Source organism: Culex pipiens, chromosome 2, assembly GCF_016801865.2.
Source record: "Culex pipiens pallens isolate TS chromosome 2, TS_CPP_V2, whole genome shotgun sequence".
Taxonomy (NCBI): domain Eukaryota; kingdom Metazoa; phylum Arthropoda; class Insecta; order Diptera; family Culicidae; genus Culex; species Culex pipiens.
In genome coordinates this window covers 135,312,378-135,331,183 of record NC_068938.1, presented here as the reverse complement: position 1 = coordinate 135,331,183, position 18,806 = coordinate 135,312,378, and the positions used below count along the sequence as shown (strand labels likewise).

The 18,806-nt window shown below is 41.0% G+C and overlaps 4 protein-coding genes across 4 annotated transcripts in view; 3 read left to right on the top strand and 1 right to left on the bottom strand.

Annotated features, from left to right (window-relative positions):
• The window catches only part of LOC120417574 (peptide transporter family 1-like), an 85,107-nt gene extending 66,333 nt beyond the window's left edge, over positions 1-18,774 (bottom strand). Inside the window, exons 1-2 of the mRNA XM_052708442.1 lie at positions 18,722-18,774; positions 18,636-18,660 (exon numbers count right to left, since the gene is read on the bottom strand). Coding sequence (XP_052564402.1) covers positions 18,636-18,660; positions 18,722-18,759 — 63 coding nt within the window. The 5' untranslated portion in view covers positions 18,760-18,774. The remainder of the gene's footprint in view (positions 1-18,635; positions 18,661-18,721) is intronic.
• LOC120417594 (CLIP domain-containing serine protease B4-like) lies at positions 3,831-5,225 on the top strand. The gene is made up of 4 exons (XM_039579707.2): positions 3,831-3,949; positions 4,073-4,295; positions 4,360-4,661; positions 4,717-5,225. The coding sequence occupies exons 1-4, from the start codon at positions 3,892-3,894 to the stop codon at positions 5,010-5,012; spliced, it is 879 nt and encodes a 292-aa protein (XP_039435641.1). The 5' UTR covers positions 3,831-3,891; the 3' UTR covers positions 5,013-5,225.
• On the top strand, positions 5,614-7,352 carry LOC120417580 (CLIP domain-containing serine protease B4-like). The gene is made up of 4 exons (XM_039579690.2): positions 5,614-5,733; positions 5,815-6,040; positions 6,099-6,400; positions 6,459-7,352. The coding sequence occupies exons 1-4, from the start codon at positions 5,676-5,678 to the stop codon at positions 6,749-6,751; spliced, it is 879 nt and encodes a 292-aa protein (XP_039435624.1). The 5' UTR covers positions 5,614-5,675; the 3' UTR covers positions 6,752-7,352.
• Positions 11,184-18,311, top strand: LOC120417579 (tudor domain-containing protein 3). Its single transcript, XM_039579689.2, has 5 exons — positions 11,184-11,459; positions 11,623-11,713; positions 14,409-16,298; positions 16,567-17,301; positions 17,367-18,311. The coding sequence occupies exons 1-5, from the start codon at positions 11,425-11,427 to the stop codon at positions 17,814-17,816; spliced, it is 3,201 nt and encodes a 1,066-aa protein (XP_039435623.1). The 5' UTR covers positions 11,184-11,424; the 3' UTR covers positions 17,817-18,311.
• Positions 18,775-18,806: the final 32 nt, after the last annotated feature.

Sequence of the window (18,806 nt, the reverse complement as noted above, 5' to 3'; positions counted from 1 at the left end):
CTCAATCCAGGTGTAGGAGTCGTCTCCCTGGGTCCTGCCTCGGTTGAGTCACTGGTAGGCAGTTGGACTAACAATCCAAAAGTCGTCAGTTTGAATCCCGGGGTGTATTGAAGCTTAGGTGTAAACAGAGGTTTGCAATTGCCTCAACAATCAAGCCTTCGGACACCTAGTTTCGAGTAGGAATCTCACAATCTAGAACGCCAAGGCAATGCTGTAAACGAATAAATGAATTGCTGATTAGTTAACACTTTGAAAATGGCAATTTATTGTTTTCTAATTTTTGAGTGAGAAAGTGTTGGAACGAAAAATCAATCTTCAATGTTTCTTAGACAAATTAAAAATACATTGTCTAAGTTCATTATTTTTTCAGAAATGGGCAGTCAAAAAAAATCGAAAATTGAAATCCAAACTTAAAACGGATTTACCTTAAAAATTGATTTTTATTTTATTTTTAAATTAGGTTTTGTTCCGAATTCAAATTTGATAACGCATTGAATAAAAATGTGACAAATTTCAATTAATTCCAAAAATCTATTTTTATTTATATTATTTGGTGACAGTTTTTGCCCATATTTCTCTGGTAAACAGGTTTCTATTTTTTGTACTCTAAATCATAATCATTTTCAGAAATCTGAAAATACAGATTTTGGGAATTTAACTTTTTGTGAAAAAAGTCAATTGACAAAATGGGGAGACGATTCTCAAGATTTTCAATTTCTTGGGAATCAAAAGTTGATTTTTTTTTTCAGAAAATCCGAAGGTCCAAAAAAAGTCAATTTCTCAGCACATTTTCCTCACGAGGTACCGCATAATTACCCAAATCGATCAGAAAAATTCCTTCCCAAAATACATTTTCGAATATCTAATACTAGAGAACCTGGAGCTTATTAGAGAACGGCCATCTCAAACCAAAAGTTCCAATCAAAGCACGAGAACTGTCAAATGGAGGTACCAATCGAACAAAAGACAAAGGATTTCCTCCATTTGACAGTTCTAGTGCTTCGATTGGTACTTTTGGTTTGAGATGGCCGTTCTCTAATAAGCTCCAGGTTCTCTACCTAATACCTATAACATTTTTGTTTTAGACTTGTCGATGCCTCTGTGCTCTCTTGCGCTAACTATATAGAAATCATAACAAGTTTAGAACAAGAGATCACAGAGGAATTGTTGTATGGACAAACAGAAGGCTTAGACAAATTTTCAGCTATTTAAAAAAAACAAATTAAATAAATTTCCAGTTTTCGTGAATCTTGCCTACTTTTTCAACAAAGAAGTCCCGTGGCGCATAGAACCTTTTGAAAAAGTACCTTTTGAAAATATTCTCGTCTCGAGATTAAGATTTTTTTTCACATTTACCGTTTCTGTATAAAAATACATCTTTGAGTCAATTTCACTCAATATTTTATTATTATCAACAAACATTTCACATCAATCATCATAACATCGACTGCATCTTAACCGTGACCTATAAGCCTAAATTGATAAGAGTGACGTAATAAATCTGATGCAGATTAATACATAGCAATTCCACATGACACCATTTAAATGAAAGTAAAAAATATCCCAATTTTAGCTGGAAAAAATATCTCGAAATACCATTTTTGTATGATAACCAAAAATGTCCATGAAATAAAAAAAAAATGCCCAGTATGGTTCTAAATAGTCCAGACTTTTATGCTACTTTTTTTCTTTTTTTTTAATCATAAATATCATCATTAGGGCTAGTGATTTTTCGCGATTTCACGGAAGCCACGTAATCCGTGAAATTCGCCCCTGGCCGTGAAATTTGGGAGATACCGTGAAATGCCGCGAAATTTGACATAATCAATTGATAAATCGTTACTTAGTGCGTTTAAGCTTTATTTTTTAATTCAAACATTTTAAAAGATTTTTAACAAGCATTTTTAATGCAGTTTACAAATAAAAAAGTTTTTCATATCAGATCTACAATTATTTTTTGAAGATATTGTTCATTGCAATATTCAACAAAATGCATGTTTCTTTATTCCACAAAATTTCAAAAAGATTTTAAAAGAACATTACTCAACACTTTTTTGAAATAAAACGCAAAAAATAGCTTTTTTATTATCAAATTTTTGTAAATTTATTTTAATTAATTAACGAATTAATACAACGATGAACAAATTGCATTTAAATATTTTGAATATAAATTATGTGTTTTAATTCAATTGATTAGTAAAATAATACATATTGAAATCATATTTGTTAATCATTTTGCAATGTATTATATTTTTTTGCATTATCAACAAATGTAAAAAACTGCTTTTACTGAAGTTTTGCCTTAACATTATTAAAATACTAAAAATTTCCTATTGATAAAACTAAGGAAAGCAAAAAAAAATCTTTTTGCAATTTCGTCGTGAAACTACTTACTTTTCCTGTCATTCTTGAACGACGAAAAAGCCTACTTTTCTGTACCAAACATAACAGAATCGAATAGCAACACTTTTCAAAATAAATGCTGAAAAGTTCTACTTTTACCCCCCCCCCCCCCCCTTCTTGACCTCGGCCTGGGCCGAGGGACAAAAACTTTTTTAAATATTTGCATTTGTTTTTCGGAATTGCAAAAAATGTTGTATGGAACTCGTTGCAAAACTTGATTTTTTTCAGCACTCGTCGTATTTATCCAACTCGTTGGATAAATGTACGACTCGTGCTGAAAAAATCCTCTTTTTGCAACTTGTTGCATAAACTACTATTATTGCACTTATTTTAATGATTCTAGTTTTCATGAATTAGAGGTTCATGACGTGCTTCGCAAATTAAGCAAATTAATTTTATAAAATCTCAATAAAATTAAAACAGCTGAATCATAACTTCATGAATTTTTTTATTAGGACCTATAAATTAATATTAACATTAAGTGTATCCCTTTCACACCTTGTGTCAACGTTCATTAGAGTAAGCGGGATTTTGTATGTAAGACCTAATAAACAAATCTAGAATTCAACTGACGGAAATTCTTCAAAATTTCCCAAGATTAATCCAATACTCCTTTTTTAAATAAATAAATTGTGACAGGGGGTTTTATTTTGTATCTAGAACTACTGCTAACTTTTAAGACACTTTTCTGATAATAATTTTGTTAAAAGTATACATTTTAACGTTTATTTTGAGCAAGTTTGAGAGTACCGTGAAATTGCCGTGAAATTTCAATGTTTTTCAATTGGCATGCCACGTAATTTCGATATTTTGCCGTGAAAAATCACTAGCCCTAATCATCACTTTGTTGCCACATTTTGATTTTTGACGTTTCGAAAAAATGTAAACAATAACAAACACGTATTAATGTGGTAAGATTCGACTGCCAGAGTCTACACTCAAAGTAAAAAGTATCCTTTTGTCAAGTTCACCCGTCGTCACCCTTTAAAAGGGTATCGAAAATGTACTGAATTTGACATACCCTTTTGAAAGGGTGACGCCGGGTGAACTTTAAAAAAGGATAGAAAGTATCCTTTTTGAAGATTGAAAGTACCCTTTTGAGGGATACTTCTGACTTTAAGTGTACAGTATGTAAGCAGTAGAAGGGCATGCACGTGTGGCAATCCAAATCTGACTTCAAATACCATATTCAGCAGCTCTATGTGTGTACGAGTGGCAAATTGAATCTTAGTTTTTAAGTTTTTGTTTAATTAAGGTCAAACTCCAAAACGCGTTGTCGAGACTTCAATAAGTGACGTGCTTGTCGCATTTCAATAAGATGGGAAATTTAGATAGTAATATAAATATTGCATCTATAACTCTAACTGTACCGACATCGACGTGCGTCAACAAATCACAATCACGACAAATTGTGTGTTTCTTATAAACCATCCGCGGAATCTTCTTGCGCTAGTTAACCGTTGGCATCGACATAGTGCAGAGTTAAAAATGGAAATAAAAGAAGCAGGATTTTTAGTTGCATTCTTGTTACTACTTTGCTGCACAGGTATGTGCAAACTTAGGAAAAAAATCATGCCTGAAAAAGATCAATAATTTTTTAACGAATGTTTTTTCTTAAAACTACAAAATGACATATTAAATCAAAATATTATTCAAAATCCTGTTTCAGATGCCTTCGATTTTCCGGAACCCGGTACGTGCGGTTTAGATGCCTCGGATCGGATCTACGGCGGAACCATCACCAAACCAGACAGTTATCCGTGGACGGCCATCTTGATTTATTGGAGGAGATTCAGCCGAAGTGATTTGTTCCAATGCGGGGGCACGTTGATATCCGATCAATACGTACTAACCGCGGCACATTGCCTCGATGATCCATTGATTTATCCTTTGTGAGATTTATCTTTAAATTAAAAGTGGAACAATCGCGTTGTAACAAGTTACATGAACTTCCAGGAATCGTGTTCGGCTGGGAGAGTGGGATCTGCAGAGCGAGGAGGACTGTGATGACTTAGGAAACTGCAATGATCCTCCTTTGGACGTTGGAATCGAGAGTTTTGTCCAACATGAGAAGTATAATAGAAAAACCATGTCCAACGATATAGGGCTGATCAAGTTGAAGGAAAAGGTCATCTTTACGGAGTTTGTGCTGCCAATCTGTCTGCCAATTGCCGAAAGTGTCAAGAATCAGAACACTGACAGTATGAACTTTATCGCGGTGGGCTGGGGAGTGACTGAGCATGGCAATGGAACCAAAGGTAGAACATTAATTTATTCTTGATCAGAACAGTTTAAAAAGAACGTCCCTTTTAGCATTCGCCAGTCGGTACAAGCTGCACGTTGAGCTTCCCGGTACAAATTTGACCTACTGCAGTAAGGTGTACAAAGAGGATGATATTGCCGAAGCCCAAATGTGCGCCGGAGCCGAAAGGGGCAAGGACACCTGCGTGGGAGATTCCGGCGGTGGTTTGTTTGCTCAGGTGGACGGAATCTACTACGAGTATGGGATAATAAGCTTCGGAAACGGTTGCGGAGTGAAAGGAGTGCCCGGGATAAACACCAGAGTGACGAGCTATTTGAACTGGATTGAGGGTCATATGTCGGATTAATTTAGCATCCACGGCCACGCCAGAAACTTGTCCAGCCCCACGAATGGGGTCCAGTACCCACTTTGGTAAACACTGCCGTAGGCTTTGACTATACGTAAATTATTGAATCTGGAAGGAAAATGATCCTGCTACTAAACATTTGACAAATGAACCAAGTTATAGTCAAAAAATCAAACAATAAAATAAATCAAACTGCTTTTTTAAGAATTGCTCTTACGATTTGTTCCGCCCGTGTGGACTCACAATCTAGAGGTTGCCGGCTCGAATCCCGCGCTGGGTCCTTTAAAATTCTAAGCTTCAATATGAGCATTGGAGCACACTTTTGTCCCGATGTTTCTCAAACTATGCTCTGAGATTGGAAATTCGAATGATTGCTGCAGTGGAGGATACAATTTCAAACCACACTAATAAATCAATTATCATTACTTTTCTCGGTAATCCCGCTAACAGTGAACAGATGCATCAAAACTTTTCATCAGTGACAGTGACCTATAATCCTGAATTGATAAGCATGTCGTAATATTATTCTCGTACAGAATAACACATTAAATACTCAACAAGTATTGATTTTCAATCGCAAATGATGGTGCTTCGTCTAAATCACCCGCAAAAACTACTCACAGTTTGCCGTTGGCATCGATGGAGTGAAGTTCCAAAATCAAGATGAAAATAAAAATCGCAAGAGTTTTCGTGGCATTATTGATTCATCTAAGTTGGGCAGGTTTGTGAAACTTTTGCTAACTTTGGAACATTGTTTGTGGTCTACTGATAAATTGATAAAAATGTGTAAATACTGTTCCAGTTGCCTTCGATTTCCCGGAACCCGGTACGTGCGGTTTGGATGCCTCGGATCGGATTTACGGCGGGAATATTACCAAACCCAACAGTTATCCCTGGACGGCCATCTTGGTGTTCAAGGAGAGATTCAACCGCCATGATTTGTTCCACTGCGGGGGCAATTTGATATCCGATCAATACGTCCTCACTGCGGCACATTGCCTCGATGGACTGTCGAGAAGATATTCTTTGTAGGTTTCAGTGGAAGTTGAAAAAGATCGAGTTGTGTAATGTAACGTGAAATTTCAGGAATCGCATCCGGCTGGGCGAGTGGGATCTGTTGAGCGATGAGGACTGTGATTCAGTGGGGAACTGTAACGATCCTCCTTTGGACATTAAAGTTGAAAGCACGGTTCAGCATGAAGAGTACGATAAGTACACCCTGTACAACGATATCGCGCTGATCAAGTTGAAAGAAAAGGTTAATTTTACGGAGTTTGTACTTCCAATCTGTCTACCAATTGCTGAAAGTGTCAAGGATCAGAATACTGACAGCATGAACTTCACTGCGGTCGGTTGGGGAAATACTGAGCATGGGAATGATACTTATGGTAACCATCAATTTGGTCATTCTTAACCAGAATAGTTTGAACTCGAAATTTCTTTCAGAATATGGCAGTCGTTACAAGTTGCACGTTGAACTTGCTGGAGCAAATTTAACACACTGTGACGAGGTGTACGAAGAGGATATCGTCGAGACCCAGATGTGCGCCGGTGCCGAAGAAGGCAAGGATACCTGTCAGGGTGATTCCGGCGGTGGGTTGATTGCCCAAGTGGACGGAATCTACTACGAGTATGGGATCGTTAGCTGGGGCTATGGTTGCGGCCAGCAAGGGGTGCCAGGAGTTTATACCAGAGTCACGAGCTATTTAGACTGGATTGAGAGCCATATGACGGATTAAGCTACAAACATAAAAATGGACAACAAATATATCTTAAGCAACTTTGGATTTTCAGTTCCGTTTTTACATATTTATGTAGTCAAATTGAAAGTCTTCAAATAGTTTGTTGTTTGTCATAGAAGTTTATAATATTGATATTTTTAAAACATTGATAACAGCCGTAAATATTGTTCCTTCGCAATCTATGTCGGAAAATATACTCAGTTCGCATCAGTCGTCATCAAAATGCAGTACTCAAATAAATATGAAAGTCACTTTTGCATGTACAATATATATATACTATTATTTCTAAGCCAATCATGTTTGATGGGTTTGTCAATATATGAAATATAGGTGTTATAAAGATACAATTTAGCATCAAAGTCACGTAAAATTATAGCGAACGCAACCAGCTGGGAATATGGGATTTGTTGAGCGAAAAGGACTATGATTCCGTTGGAAACTGCAATGATCCTTTTAAGACTTTGAATAGACGTATCCAGTTTGAAATGGCCGCTAGGTGGCCAATGGTGTTAGAAATGACAGCTTCCATGTATTTGAATATGGGAGCTCAGGAAAACTCAATTTTTAAGCAATAAAATGATTATTTATGATAAAAGTATTGATTGATTAGGTGCACAAAATGTGTCTACAATATTTTTAAAATAAAAACTGTTCGAAAAATTTGCAATTGAGATAAGTACACCATTCGATTCAGCAGGAATTTTGGGCACCAAAAATATATAGTTTTCATATGTTAAGTATTTTATTTTTGAAGAAAATTAACAAAAAGTATGAAAATCGAGACATTTAGTATGGGAGCTGTCAAATCTCTCACCATCAAAAAACAGCGTTGAGCTTTCGCTGGATTTGTCTATTCTCTAGAACCATCCAGAATAATTTGGAGTTCGATTTGCGATGCCTTTTCGTTGGGTCGCAAAATTTTTCGCGTCCGTCGCAGTGTGTTTTTCGTTTTTTTTTTTTCGCGTGCGTGTGTGCGTGTGAAGGTGCGGCTGGCTTTGGCTGTCCCGATGACAGTTAGCCAGTTCGATTTGCGATGCCTTTTCGTTGGGTCGCAAAATTTTTCGCGTCCGTCGCAGTGTGTTTTTCGTTTTTTTTCGCGTGCGTGTGTGCGTGTGAAGGTGCGGCTGGCTTTGGCTGTCCCGATTGAGGTTTTGCAGCGCGACTGCGTTTCAAATGTAGGTGGCGCCAAAGTGAGGTTACTTGCCTAAAGTCGTATGCCTTTCTGTCGATTAAAGAACAAAATCGCTTATTTCTCATGATTCCCTGCATCAATCTTCATGAAACTGGTTGCAAAAGACGAGAAAAAATTTTTGCTTTAAAATAATGAACATCAACTTTTGGGCGCGCAAAAATTTGTGACCTTTTTCTTTAAAAAACATGTTTTGGAACACGAAAAAATGAGTTTCCCCGTATATATCAATGAAATAAACAGTTATACAGTTGATAACAGATGTGTTAACGTATATTCAACAATTTGTATTGATTTTTGACAGACTTTCTTGCCAAATAGTCCAAATTACTATCTTTTTCTAAATCTACAGTTTTCTCATAGAAAAATCAAACAAATATTGGAAAGTTATACACCAAATTGTTGGAAATAATTTTTCTCATTAGAATCCGGCATAAGTTTTATGAAAATGTTGATTAGGAAGGAAAAAACACATTTTTTCAAAAAATCATAGGTTTACGCTATTTGTTCATAGGTGGCGACACGCGTCTTTTAGCTTTGCTGCAAATTCTCTATGACAGTTAGCCAGTTCGATTTGCGATGCCTTTTCGTTGGGTCGCAAAATTTTTCGCGTCCGTCGCAGTGTGTTTTTCGTTTTTTTTCGCGTGCGTGTGTGCGTGTGAAGGTGCGGCTGGCTTTGACTGTCCCGATGACAGTTAGCCAGTTCGATTTGCGATGCCGTAATCTGGGGCGAATCGGGACTACAGTCTGAATAGGGACAGCAGTTTTTAGAGCACTTAAAGCTTTTAAATTTGGAAATGGATGTACACATTTTGTTGGTCTGAGTCTGTTATAACCGGGGGGATGGCAACCCTATTCCGACCAAAGCAAACTGACAACAGTCGACATTAGCACGGTTGTCAAATGAGAGCCCACAACAAAAGCACTAGCTGTCAAATGGTAGCCCATAACAAATCATTGTTTGGGTTTTTGATTTTCAAATTTCTCGCAATTCAAACGATAAATACCCGAAAAAATACGTGAATTGTGTTGCTGATGGCAAATTCTATCATATCCTTGGAGATTCCATCCCAATATTGGCTGAAAATTCATATCGAAAAAAGTGATTTTTCTGTTTACCTTTTTTTGCTTTTTTCTTTTGGTCGATCAAACAGTGCGCCCGTACACTGTGAATCGGCATTACACATTTTTCAGTTTGGTTTTACACATTTGCATGGGACTTTTGAGTTTAACCAGGATAACACACTTCGTGTTACCAAAGTAATATGAATAATACTGATTCTGAGTGTTTGTTATCTGAACTTCCAAGATGGCGGCTTCTTCGCTACCCCCTGGTTATAACCGAAACCAACCAGGAAAATCACAATATTGTGCTCCAACATTGTTAAAACTGCTGTCCCAATTCGCCCCATGTGTCCCGATTGACCCCAGTTTACGGTGCCTTTTCGTTGGGTCGCAAAATTTTTCGCGTCCGTCGCAGTGTGTTTTTCGTTTTTTTTCGCGTGCGTGTGTGCGTGTGAAGGTGCGGCTGGCTTTGGCTGTCCCGATGACAGTTAGCCAGTTCGATTTGCGATGCCTTTTCGTTGGGTCGCAAAATTTTTCGCGTCCGTCGCAGTGTGTTTTTCGTTTTTTTTCGCGTGCGTGTGTGCGTGTGAAGGTGCGGCTGGCTTTGACTGTCCCGATGACAGTCAGTTCGACTTGCGATGCCTTTTCGTCGGGTCGGTAAATTTTTCGCGTCCGTTGTCGATGTGCAACAACAACAAAACCCTATCATACCATTTCATCTCGATACATCGTAACTCGTCGTTCGCAAAGTTAATCAGTACCTCACTAAACATCAATCATTCAAAACTCGTGAAATCATCTCAAGTTAAAAATTACACTGTTTAACCCTTCAGTTTTAATTACAAATGATTTTGGTTCTATCTTTCCACAGCCGGCTGTCTAAGACTAGACCATTTCATTTAAAATTTAACAACAGATAAACGGGAAATGTCTCATCCACAGCCTCCGATTGCTTGCCTTGAGAATAATACAAAATACCGTTCAACAAACACTATGATTTTGGGTCGCATCATCATCTTCTATGATGAATCCTGACCAAACACCCTATCCTACTAACAAGTTTTCAGGTTCCTGGCGCTCGTGGGGTGTAAGCACAGAGTAAATCAGCTGCCCTAGTAGCAACCTGCGCTAACTAACATTCCCGTCCCTTAAAATCGAGGTCTACAAACTGACATGGCGGGCGCCGTTGGTGGCCAATGACTGTTACCTATTCGCAACTGATCTAGCTTTAGCAATCATGGTGTTTTATCTTTTCAGCGCATTCATACATGCTGTTGATAAGGGAAACACCACTAGATCGTCGAAGCCTATAATCAGTAGTGCTGAAAGGATATTACGGTTCTGTTCAGCAACGGAGGGGCAACCATGGGTGATCTCTCATGCTCATGCTCATGCTCTAGAACCATCCAGAATAATTTGTACACCAGAGTAACAAGTTATTTGGATTGAATTAGGAAGCATATCTGGTGTTTTTTTTTTCAAATTTTCAGTACTTGCTTTTTGAGTACCCCTGACTCAAGGCGGTTTCAAAAACACCCAAAAAGCAAAAACTAAAAATTTGGTTTATTGGACCTTAAAAAAAAAAAAAAAACTCCAGATATGACGAAATAAGTGTCGTAAGTTTGAAAACCTTCAAATTCAATTAACAAATGAAAATTCTATCCCAGAGATCCTGGAATACCAAGAATAGCATGGTGCTCCCAACGAATATTTGCCTAAAACTAACACTCTGAACGTCTGGTGGTGTATCCCGACGCTTATTCCTCTTTAGATTCAAGAATGTTGTTGTTGTTTGACACTCAACCCACTTCAATGAATCATCTCTGCAGTTAACTTAACGCAGTAGGGCTGACCGCTTTAACTTTTGTGATGTTTTTCAATGCATTCTCATGTAATGACCCACTACAAATGTTAATAAATGACTAGAAGAATGCTAGGCTTAATCTAGGCTGGTTTGATTAGAATAGATTAATCGCAAAAATGCCAATGTGCTCAAATAGTAATATATTAATTTTAACATAGAGGCTAATTGAACAGTTAGTTGTTTCTCACGATAGGCCCTTTCAGCCGTAATTTCAACTGTTTTTCGATGTTTTCTCCTGTCCGCGTGCCACCAGACTATCACAAACAAACAAAAAAATAAACGCGTCGGCGGCCAAACTGGCAGCCCTGCTCCGTGTGTCAAAGTGCGGTTGTCCGTCCCCCTGTCAAAGCGCCAGGGAAAAAAAAGTGCAGATATTTTTCCTGTTTTAGGTGGCGATTGGGCCGCCAGTGCGCGTTTTGTGGAAGCAATTTTAGTGCTGCAAAAGCCAAGCTCCGCCAGGTGCTGTAGACAAGGACGCGGCCACGGCCTGAAAGCGATAGCGGCGGAACATTGCCAACGCGGGTGGTGGGAATAGACAAAATCGACTCCAAAATGGGTCTGCTCGAGCAACTGCAGGAACAGGGCTGGTAAGAGCAAAAGTATTGATTTTCCCCTGGACAACTCCATGGAGCGCGCGCCCCTAGCCTTGGAAATTGACAGAGATAGATGTGCATCATGGGGAAAAGATTGCCGATTTTGGAGAAAAATCCCGAGCTTTAATGCGAGTTTTATGTCTTTTTGTCACTGCAGGCATCTGCTTCCGGCTGGGATTGAGCGGTTGCTGGAGGGAACGCCCGGATCTACTTTAGACGCAAAGCAGGCAATTAAACTGGCATTGGATGTAAGTAGCGCTACGCAATCGTTCTATGAAACCATTCTAGCGAGAAGAGGGTTGCAAAGTAAAATTTGCATTTGAGATGTATTATTTATGTTTTTTTTTATGTTCTCAAATTCAAATAGGGCTTAGCTTCCGTAATTTTTTATGGTAAAAAGTATTATTTCAAATAAATAATAAAAGCTGTCTTTAAATATTACCAAAATTACTATTCAAATCAATTATATCCGGAATGTTCGAGGATATTAAAAAGTATGTTTAGTAGAGCGTCCCAAACAAAATTAAAAGTTGTCAAAACTTAGGTGCTCACCCCTAGAATGATAGATTAGGATGTCAGGAATAATGTTCCCATACAACAAAAAATCTAAAAAATGGTTTACAACCCGCGCGCTTAGATTGATTGAAAAAAGTGCCTTTTTCGAGTATTTTTCGACAAATGCGCGTGAAAAAACTAAAGTCATTTAAAATTGATCGCTTTGGGCTCAAGTTATAGTATAATGTCCCCGGAACAAATTCTTGTACCGACATGGTCCATAAAAGCATACGTTTTGGCATAACAGGGCGTCATAGAGAGAAAAATTGGTATTTTTAATAAAAAAAAATCAAAAATCACTCCACAAAGCAAGCCACAAAGTTTTACAGCCTGAACAAATGCATGCAGCTTATAGAAAATTTTACGGAGAACATTTTGCTTTTTTTAAACATTTAATTTATGTCCACGCAAAGCCGAGATATTTGCATTTCATTGAACAAATAGTGACGAATTTTTCAAAGCATTGGCTACTATGTTCACGATCGGTAAGACATATACAGTCGACTCTCTGGTTGTCAATATCCAAGGGACCGTCGAGGAAGAGAATCATCAGTTTACAGAACGATGCAAAAGGTAGACTCGATTGATTTTTTTTTCTTGATACCCAGCCATGGAAGAAAATCATGGCAACGTCCAGCAAACAAAAACAAACTTATGTCAAACACCCTTCAAAGCTTCGTTTCGCGAAGAAAAATGTCTATGCAAGCCATGAGAAAGTGAAATTATTGAAAACCGGAAGAGATTTTTAAAGCAAACAGAATCCAAGGGACCGTCGAGGAAGAGATCCTTCAAGCATGAGAAAATATCGAGGAATGAAGAGAATTGGAGTATGCAGATTGAAGAGACTGAAGAATTCATCGATAGATGGAGCAATATCGAGAAGATCGACAGCCAGAGAGTCGACTGTATTATGGATATTTTTATGTTGCTCGCTCATTCGGAATGATCGATCCGAAAATAGTTTTCTACATGATTTTTTTTACATTTTCTGGATTAATACATATTTTTTAAATATTCCCAATAAGCAAACTTTCCATCAAATAATAAGCAAAAATTATTTAAGTAATATAAACAAAATCGCTGGCAACCCTTCAAAATAAAAGGATACATAAACATTGCGATGAAAAAATGCTCCAAAAAAGGCTACATGTTAATTTCTGACAGAAAAAGAATACGCAAACAACTTCCCCTACGTTTGAAGAAGGCGCCATGAAATTTTGGTGACGAAAAGCGAATCAAAACCGAAATTCTTCTTAAATAGCAACAGAAATGATATATAGACGTTTCTGATTTGGAAACGGGTTAATATAATGACATGAAAAAAGTTTTAATGGAAATGTTTTATGAAATGCCGCTTAAAAAAGCTTTTTGTCGTTTAAAAAAATAATGGTCAACATAAATGATCCAAGGCCAGTAACCTCATATCCAAGGACCTCCCATTTTACAAGATTCAACATTCAATGCTGTATATCATAAAAACCATGATTAACATTAAAACACTGAATCTCGACAAATGGTGGAAAATCTTTGCCGATATTTGACAGAACTCTGGTGTCAGCTATCATCGTCGACATGACCGTCGAATGTTCACTGTCAACGCCCGTCGTGATCGTCATTTGTATGCGACCGTCGGCTGATGCACACGAAGTTGACACGAAAGAATGCCGAGCTTAACACTCAAAAAGCCGGACGCCACGATGACACATGCTCTTTTTCTTTCTCTCTTTATCTAGTGTGTGCGGGTAGGTGCGTTGACAACAACCATTTGAGTGCAGTCATGGGCCAAGTGATTGGAATTTCGGTAGAATTCAAACGAACGAGCCCTACCCCAGTCACGAAATATTCTAGCAGAGCTGGTTCTATCAGAATCCTGCTAGAATGGTGTAACATTTCTGCTAGAATTCTCTAAGAATATCCAGCTCTGTTAGAACTGTACTAGAATCCGGCTAGTATCAAAGTCAGACGGACTTAGCGAAAACGAAAGGCGAGCTGAGTTAACTTTCACAAAACATGTTGATTTTTTTCAAATCCAAATCTTGGACTTTAGGACTTTGTAATTTATTGTTTTATTGGGCACGTTAAGTTGTTGTTGTTGTTGTTGTTGTTGTTAAGCACAACACTTTATATCAAGTCAAGGAAGAAGGATTAAGATTAAGATAAGATTTAGATTTAAGATACCATAATTCAATAAACAACAAATGTCCTACACGGACATTATAATGTTGAAGTTCTTAAGCTGATGCAAGATGTAATGATTGAGTTGAGCTTCACCGGATTCAATGAGTTGGAAAAGGTTCAAACCTGGTTGAACAGTATTTGACTCAGAACCCTCAAATCGTGTGTCACATTTTAACAGCTTTTCTGCCAATCCGTCCCATCTCCTTTCAGATCGACTTACGCGAGATTGGCGGCGGTGCTTTGGGCTCCATCTCGGCTCGGGGCACCAAGGCGGACTCCTTCGACGGAAACGTCGTGGTACAGGTGCTGAAGGTTCGCAACATTTCCGCACCGAAAGCCAACGAAGAATCGAAGGCGGCCCCACGACTGCTGAAGCTGACCATAACGGATGGCCAAACGCAGTACTCAGCGCTCGAGGGTGAGCACGTACCTTCGCTGAGTCTGGACACGGCCCCGGGAACGAAGATTTATCTGAAGAATGGACCGATCAAGATACTGCAGGGGATGCTTATACTGAACGCTAATAATGTTTCGATTTTGGGTGGTAAAGTGCCGGCTTTGTTTGATAAGTGGGAACTGACACGGGCGATGGCCAAATACGCCAAGGGAGGTCGAATGCAGCTGAGCGCGTCGGGACCACCGCCGTGGATTCCGTTTGGACAGAAAATTCAACAGAACATACCGAGTAGTGATACGAAGAACTTTAAAAGTTTGCAAACTAAAGAGAAGGACGAATCAAAGGAGAACGCTGAATTTACCGCGTTAAGGAATGATGCCATTGCCGAAGCCAACAAGCTGGGCACGAAAAAGACGTTCGGAGGAGGGGCGAAGCAGATGGTTGACGCGAACGTGCAGAAGATCATGGACAAAGGGTTCAGCGAGGAGCAGGCGAATCATGCGCTGAAGCTCACTCGGAACAACGTACAACGTGCGTTGGGCAATCTCCAGCGAATTGAAGAACGCAGACAGCGAGATCAACCTTTCAGTGAAGATGGGGGCGATTTCAAAGCTGGTAAAGTGGAACCACCTCAAAGAATGGGCAAACCATCGTTCAGAGGAAAGCGAGAATCCGAATCGGACGGCTCGTCGAAACCTTCCGCGAAGGTTTCGCTGTTTGACTTTTTGGAGGACATCCTGCCGGAAACGGACGCCTCGGCGAACAAGAAGAGCTCAAGCAAGGAATCTACGCCGTTTGGTGGAAAGGACGGCAAGCCTGGTGCGGATAGGTACGAGAGTAAATACAACTCTTACTCCGGCTCGAATCACAACAACCGATCATCGGCACCGAATCCGTACCAGTCGAACTCGTCGTCAAGCTACAACAGTGGCAGTGCGGCGGCGAGCAAGAGTTACAACCAGCAGCGCTTTGAAAACAACATCTCGAGCAGTTTCGCCAACCGAAACACCCACCCAGGTCCGGGCAACCGAAGTTACGGACAGCAGAATTCGCAGCACCAGAACTCGAATCCCTCGGGCGGATACAAGCAGCAGCAGCAGTCTTCGTACAACGATTACAACAGCAACCGAGGATACCGGGGAGGTCCGCCAAACTCAACTGGCGGCGGCGCCGGTTATCACGCCAGTGAAGGACACCCCCGGGGTGGACGTCCCGAGTCCAAATACAATCAATCTCATTCTTCCTACAACAACCCGCACCAGCAGAGCCAGCAACAGTATCGAAGCGATAGCTACAACAACAACACTAGCAGCAACAGCAACGCAGGATCTCAAGGCAACAGCAAATACGCGACCAGCAGCGGGAAATCTCAACCGACGAGCAATTCGAGTTATGGAGGTTACGGAGCTCATACGGACAGTCGAGGGCCGCAGAGCTACAACGGACAAGCGGATGGTGGTGGTGGTGCTGGCAGGAAACATCCTGGATATCAGCAACAGCAGCAGCAGCAGCAGCAATCGTCGTACCAGGGAAGCAAACCGGTGCAGGGCTACAACGCGACTGGAGGTGCTGCAGCGAGTGTTGGGAATCACACCGGTGGACAAGCGAGTAACGCTGCGAACAATAATCATTACGGACAGCAGCACAGTGCGGGTGGTGCGACTAACAACTACAACAACAGTAACAGTACTCAGGGAGTTAAGGTGAGTTTACGTTGTCATGTTTTTTTTTTCGTGTTGTGTTTGGGTTCTCAAGTACAGCTCCAAAAGTCATCAGCTAGCTTGGAAAGAGAACGATGTGCGAGAGTCCACGTAACACGACCCGGTGTGGTCGCTCACTTGGTCTTTCATGAGTGAAAAAATATGTCTTTTGTCTTCGATCTGATCTTTCAATGAAGATCATTTGAGCTTCTTATCTTGTTTGCTTTCAACGCACTGTCGCACTGTCTAAAATTCCTCTTCTTTCTCGTAGCCCGCGAAAGCATCCCGCTACACCAAGGAAGACTCTCAAAAGTTCTCCGGACCTCCGCCAAAGTCAACGACGACGACGACGCAGGCACCGCCACCACAGCCACAACCAACACAAGCCAGAAACTCGTCTGGACCGCCGCAAAAGGTCAATCAATCTCCGCCACAACATGGCACCCCGGCAAGCGGAATGCAGCCACCGTTCGTATCCGGCAACAACAAACAACCGAGTCCGGGTCCACCCGGAAGTGCCGTCAGCAACAACAACATCAACAATAATAATGCCAAGATGGCGCAGCTTACGGAAGCGACCGCCGGAATGCAGATCGGCAATAGCAAGCCGTTCAACAACAACAACTCGCAGGTTAAGCCGCACCAGCAGCAGGCTCCGATGGTCAGCGGACCTCCGCCGCCGGCCACTACTCCGGTGGTACCAAAGAACTTTATCCAACTGCCAAACGGGTTCAACTACAACCCGTACCAGATCATGGGTTTCCAGAACAAGCAAACCAACGAGTTCGCGCTGAACGTGCTGAAGAGCCAACAGTTTGACGCCCTGCAGACGGCACATCTGGCGGGTGGACCCCCGGTGCAGGCGATTCCGGGCGTACCGATCCCGGGAACGGCCACCGTTGTGTCTTCCGTACTAGCGCCAGCTGGTCCAGCGATGCCGGCGGGAGCTCTACCCAACTGGAAGATCGGGGACCGATGCCTTGCCAAGTACTGGGAAGACGGAGGGGTGAGTTCATCTCGGCGACCTGAAGTCCTGACCGTTATCCAAACCCCGTTTTCGCTTCTTTTCAGTTCTACAACGCCGAAATAACCGCAATCTCGGAGAGCACGTTCGTGGTGTGCTTCCTCGAGTACGGCAACTACGAGGAGGTGCTCAAGACGGACTGCATCCCGTTGGCGGGAGGGCCGGCCGGTCCACCGCACCCCTCGGCGACCATGGGCTTCCACCATCCGCAGGCGGCGCTCGGCGTGCCCCAGCCACATCCGGCAATGATGGCCCCTCACCCACCGCCACCACCAGCAGGTGCCTATCCCGTACAGCAGCAGCAGGGAGTACCAGACAGTCAATCAGCTGCGCAGCAGCAGCATTACAACCCCGGCTACAAACCCCAACCCAGTCAGTATGCTCCTCACCCGCACCAACACGGTCATCCGCCGCCACCCCACCACCATCAGCAGCAACGACCTTCCAAGTTCCGGGAGCAACGGCCCATGTACGTGCCGCCGGCGCAACGGAAGTAATGCTGCACCACTCTGTGTGTTAAACGACATCATCGATCTAAATGTGCGTCCCCCTCCGTCACCCCTTTCTAGTGCTAGACAACTTTTTCGCTTTTCGTGTAATTGATTCAATCCCACGAACTAGTTGTGAACACCCCCCACACAAACACAGTCAAACGTGACAAAAAATGAGTGAAGAAAGAGAGAGAGAGAGATACCAGGCCAGAGATGAAATTTATATCGAACTATTTTCGTACTGATTTCTCGTTTTTTGTATAAAATTGTTAAGATTTTTGCGTTTTCATTCGCGCGGGGCAGGACTGCTGGCTTCAAGTCGATGATCTGGACGCCAAAAGGTAGCATGAACGGCGAGCTGGAGAGGCTGCAGGTCTGCGCTCTCGCGAAGAAAACTACTTGTGGCGTAGGAATAACTAGCAGATAGAGAACAAAATGCATATAAACATTTACCAATTATGTTGTATTTAATACAGGAGAAAAATAAATCTTTTGATTGAAGTTCGGTTTTTTTTGCTTTGAACAGCCCTGATAATATTCCCATATAATGCCCAGCACGAAGAGATGTGCTACATAAAAAAATCATAATTTAAATATGTTTTCAATCTATTTTTATGTTTCCATCCCCTTGGTCTTCAGCTTAGGTGGACTGGAGTTCACCAGATTATTGCGATGCAAATCAAAAGGTTGGCTTTGATCGTATTACAGTACATTCCATGATCCAATTCGGGTCCGTGTTTTCATGCAAAGGGTCATGTCAATCCTTCAGTTTAGTTACCGTCTGGCGGATTCGGAAGTAACCAAATATTAACTATTTTCACTTACCTGTGAAGACAAAGATTTTCCCAATCTGAAAAGAAAGCAAACAGGATAGATTCGATGTCCAACTTCTGTCGTCATTCCCATGTTACCTTTCATCTTCCTGTAGAAACGCTCTCCTCACAATCATTTTTCTTTCCGCTTCCCGTTCCACTTTTCTTGGTTTGAGACTAGGGA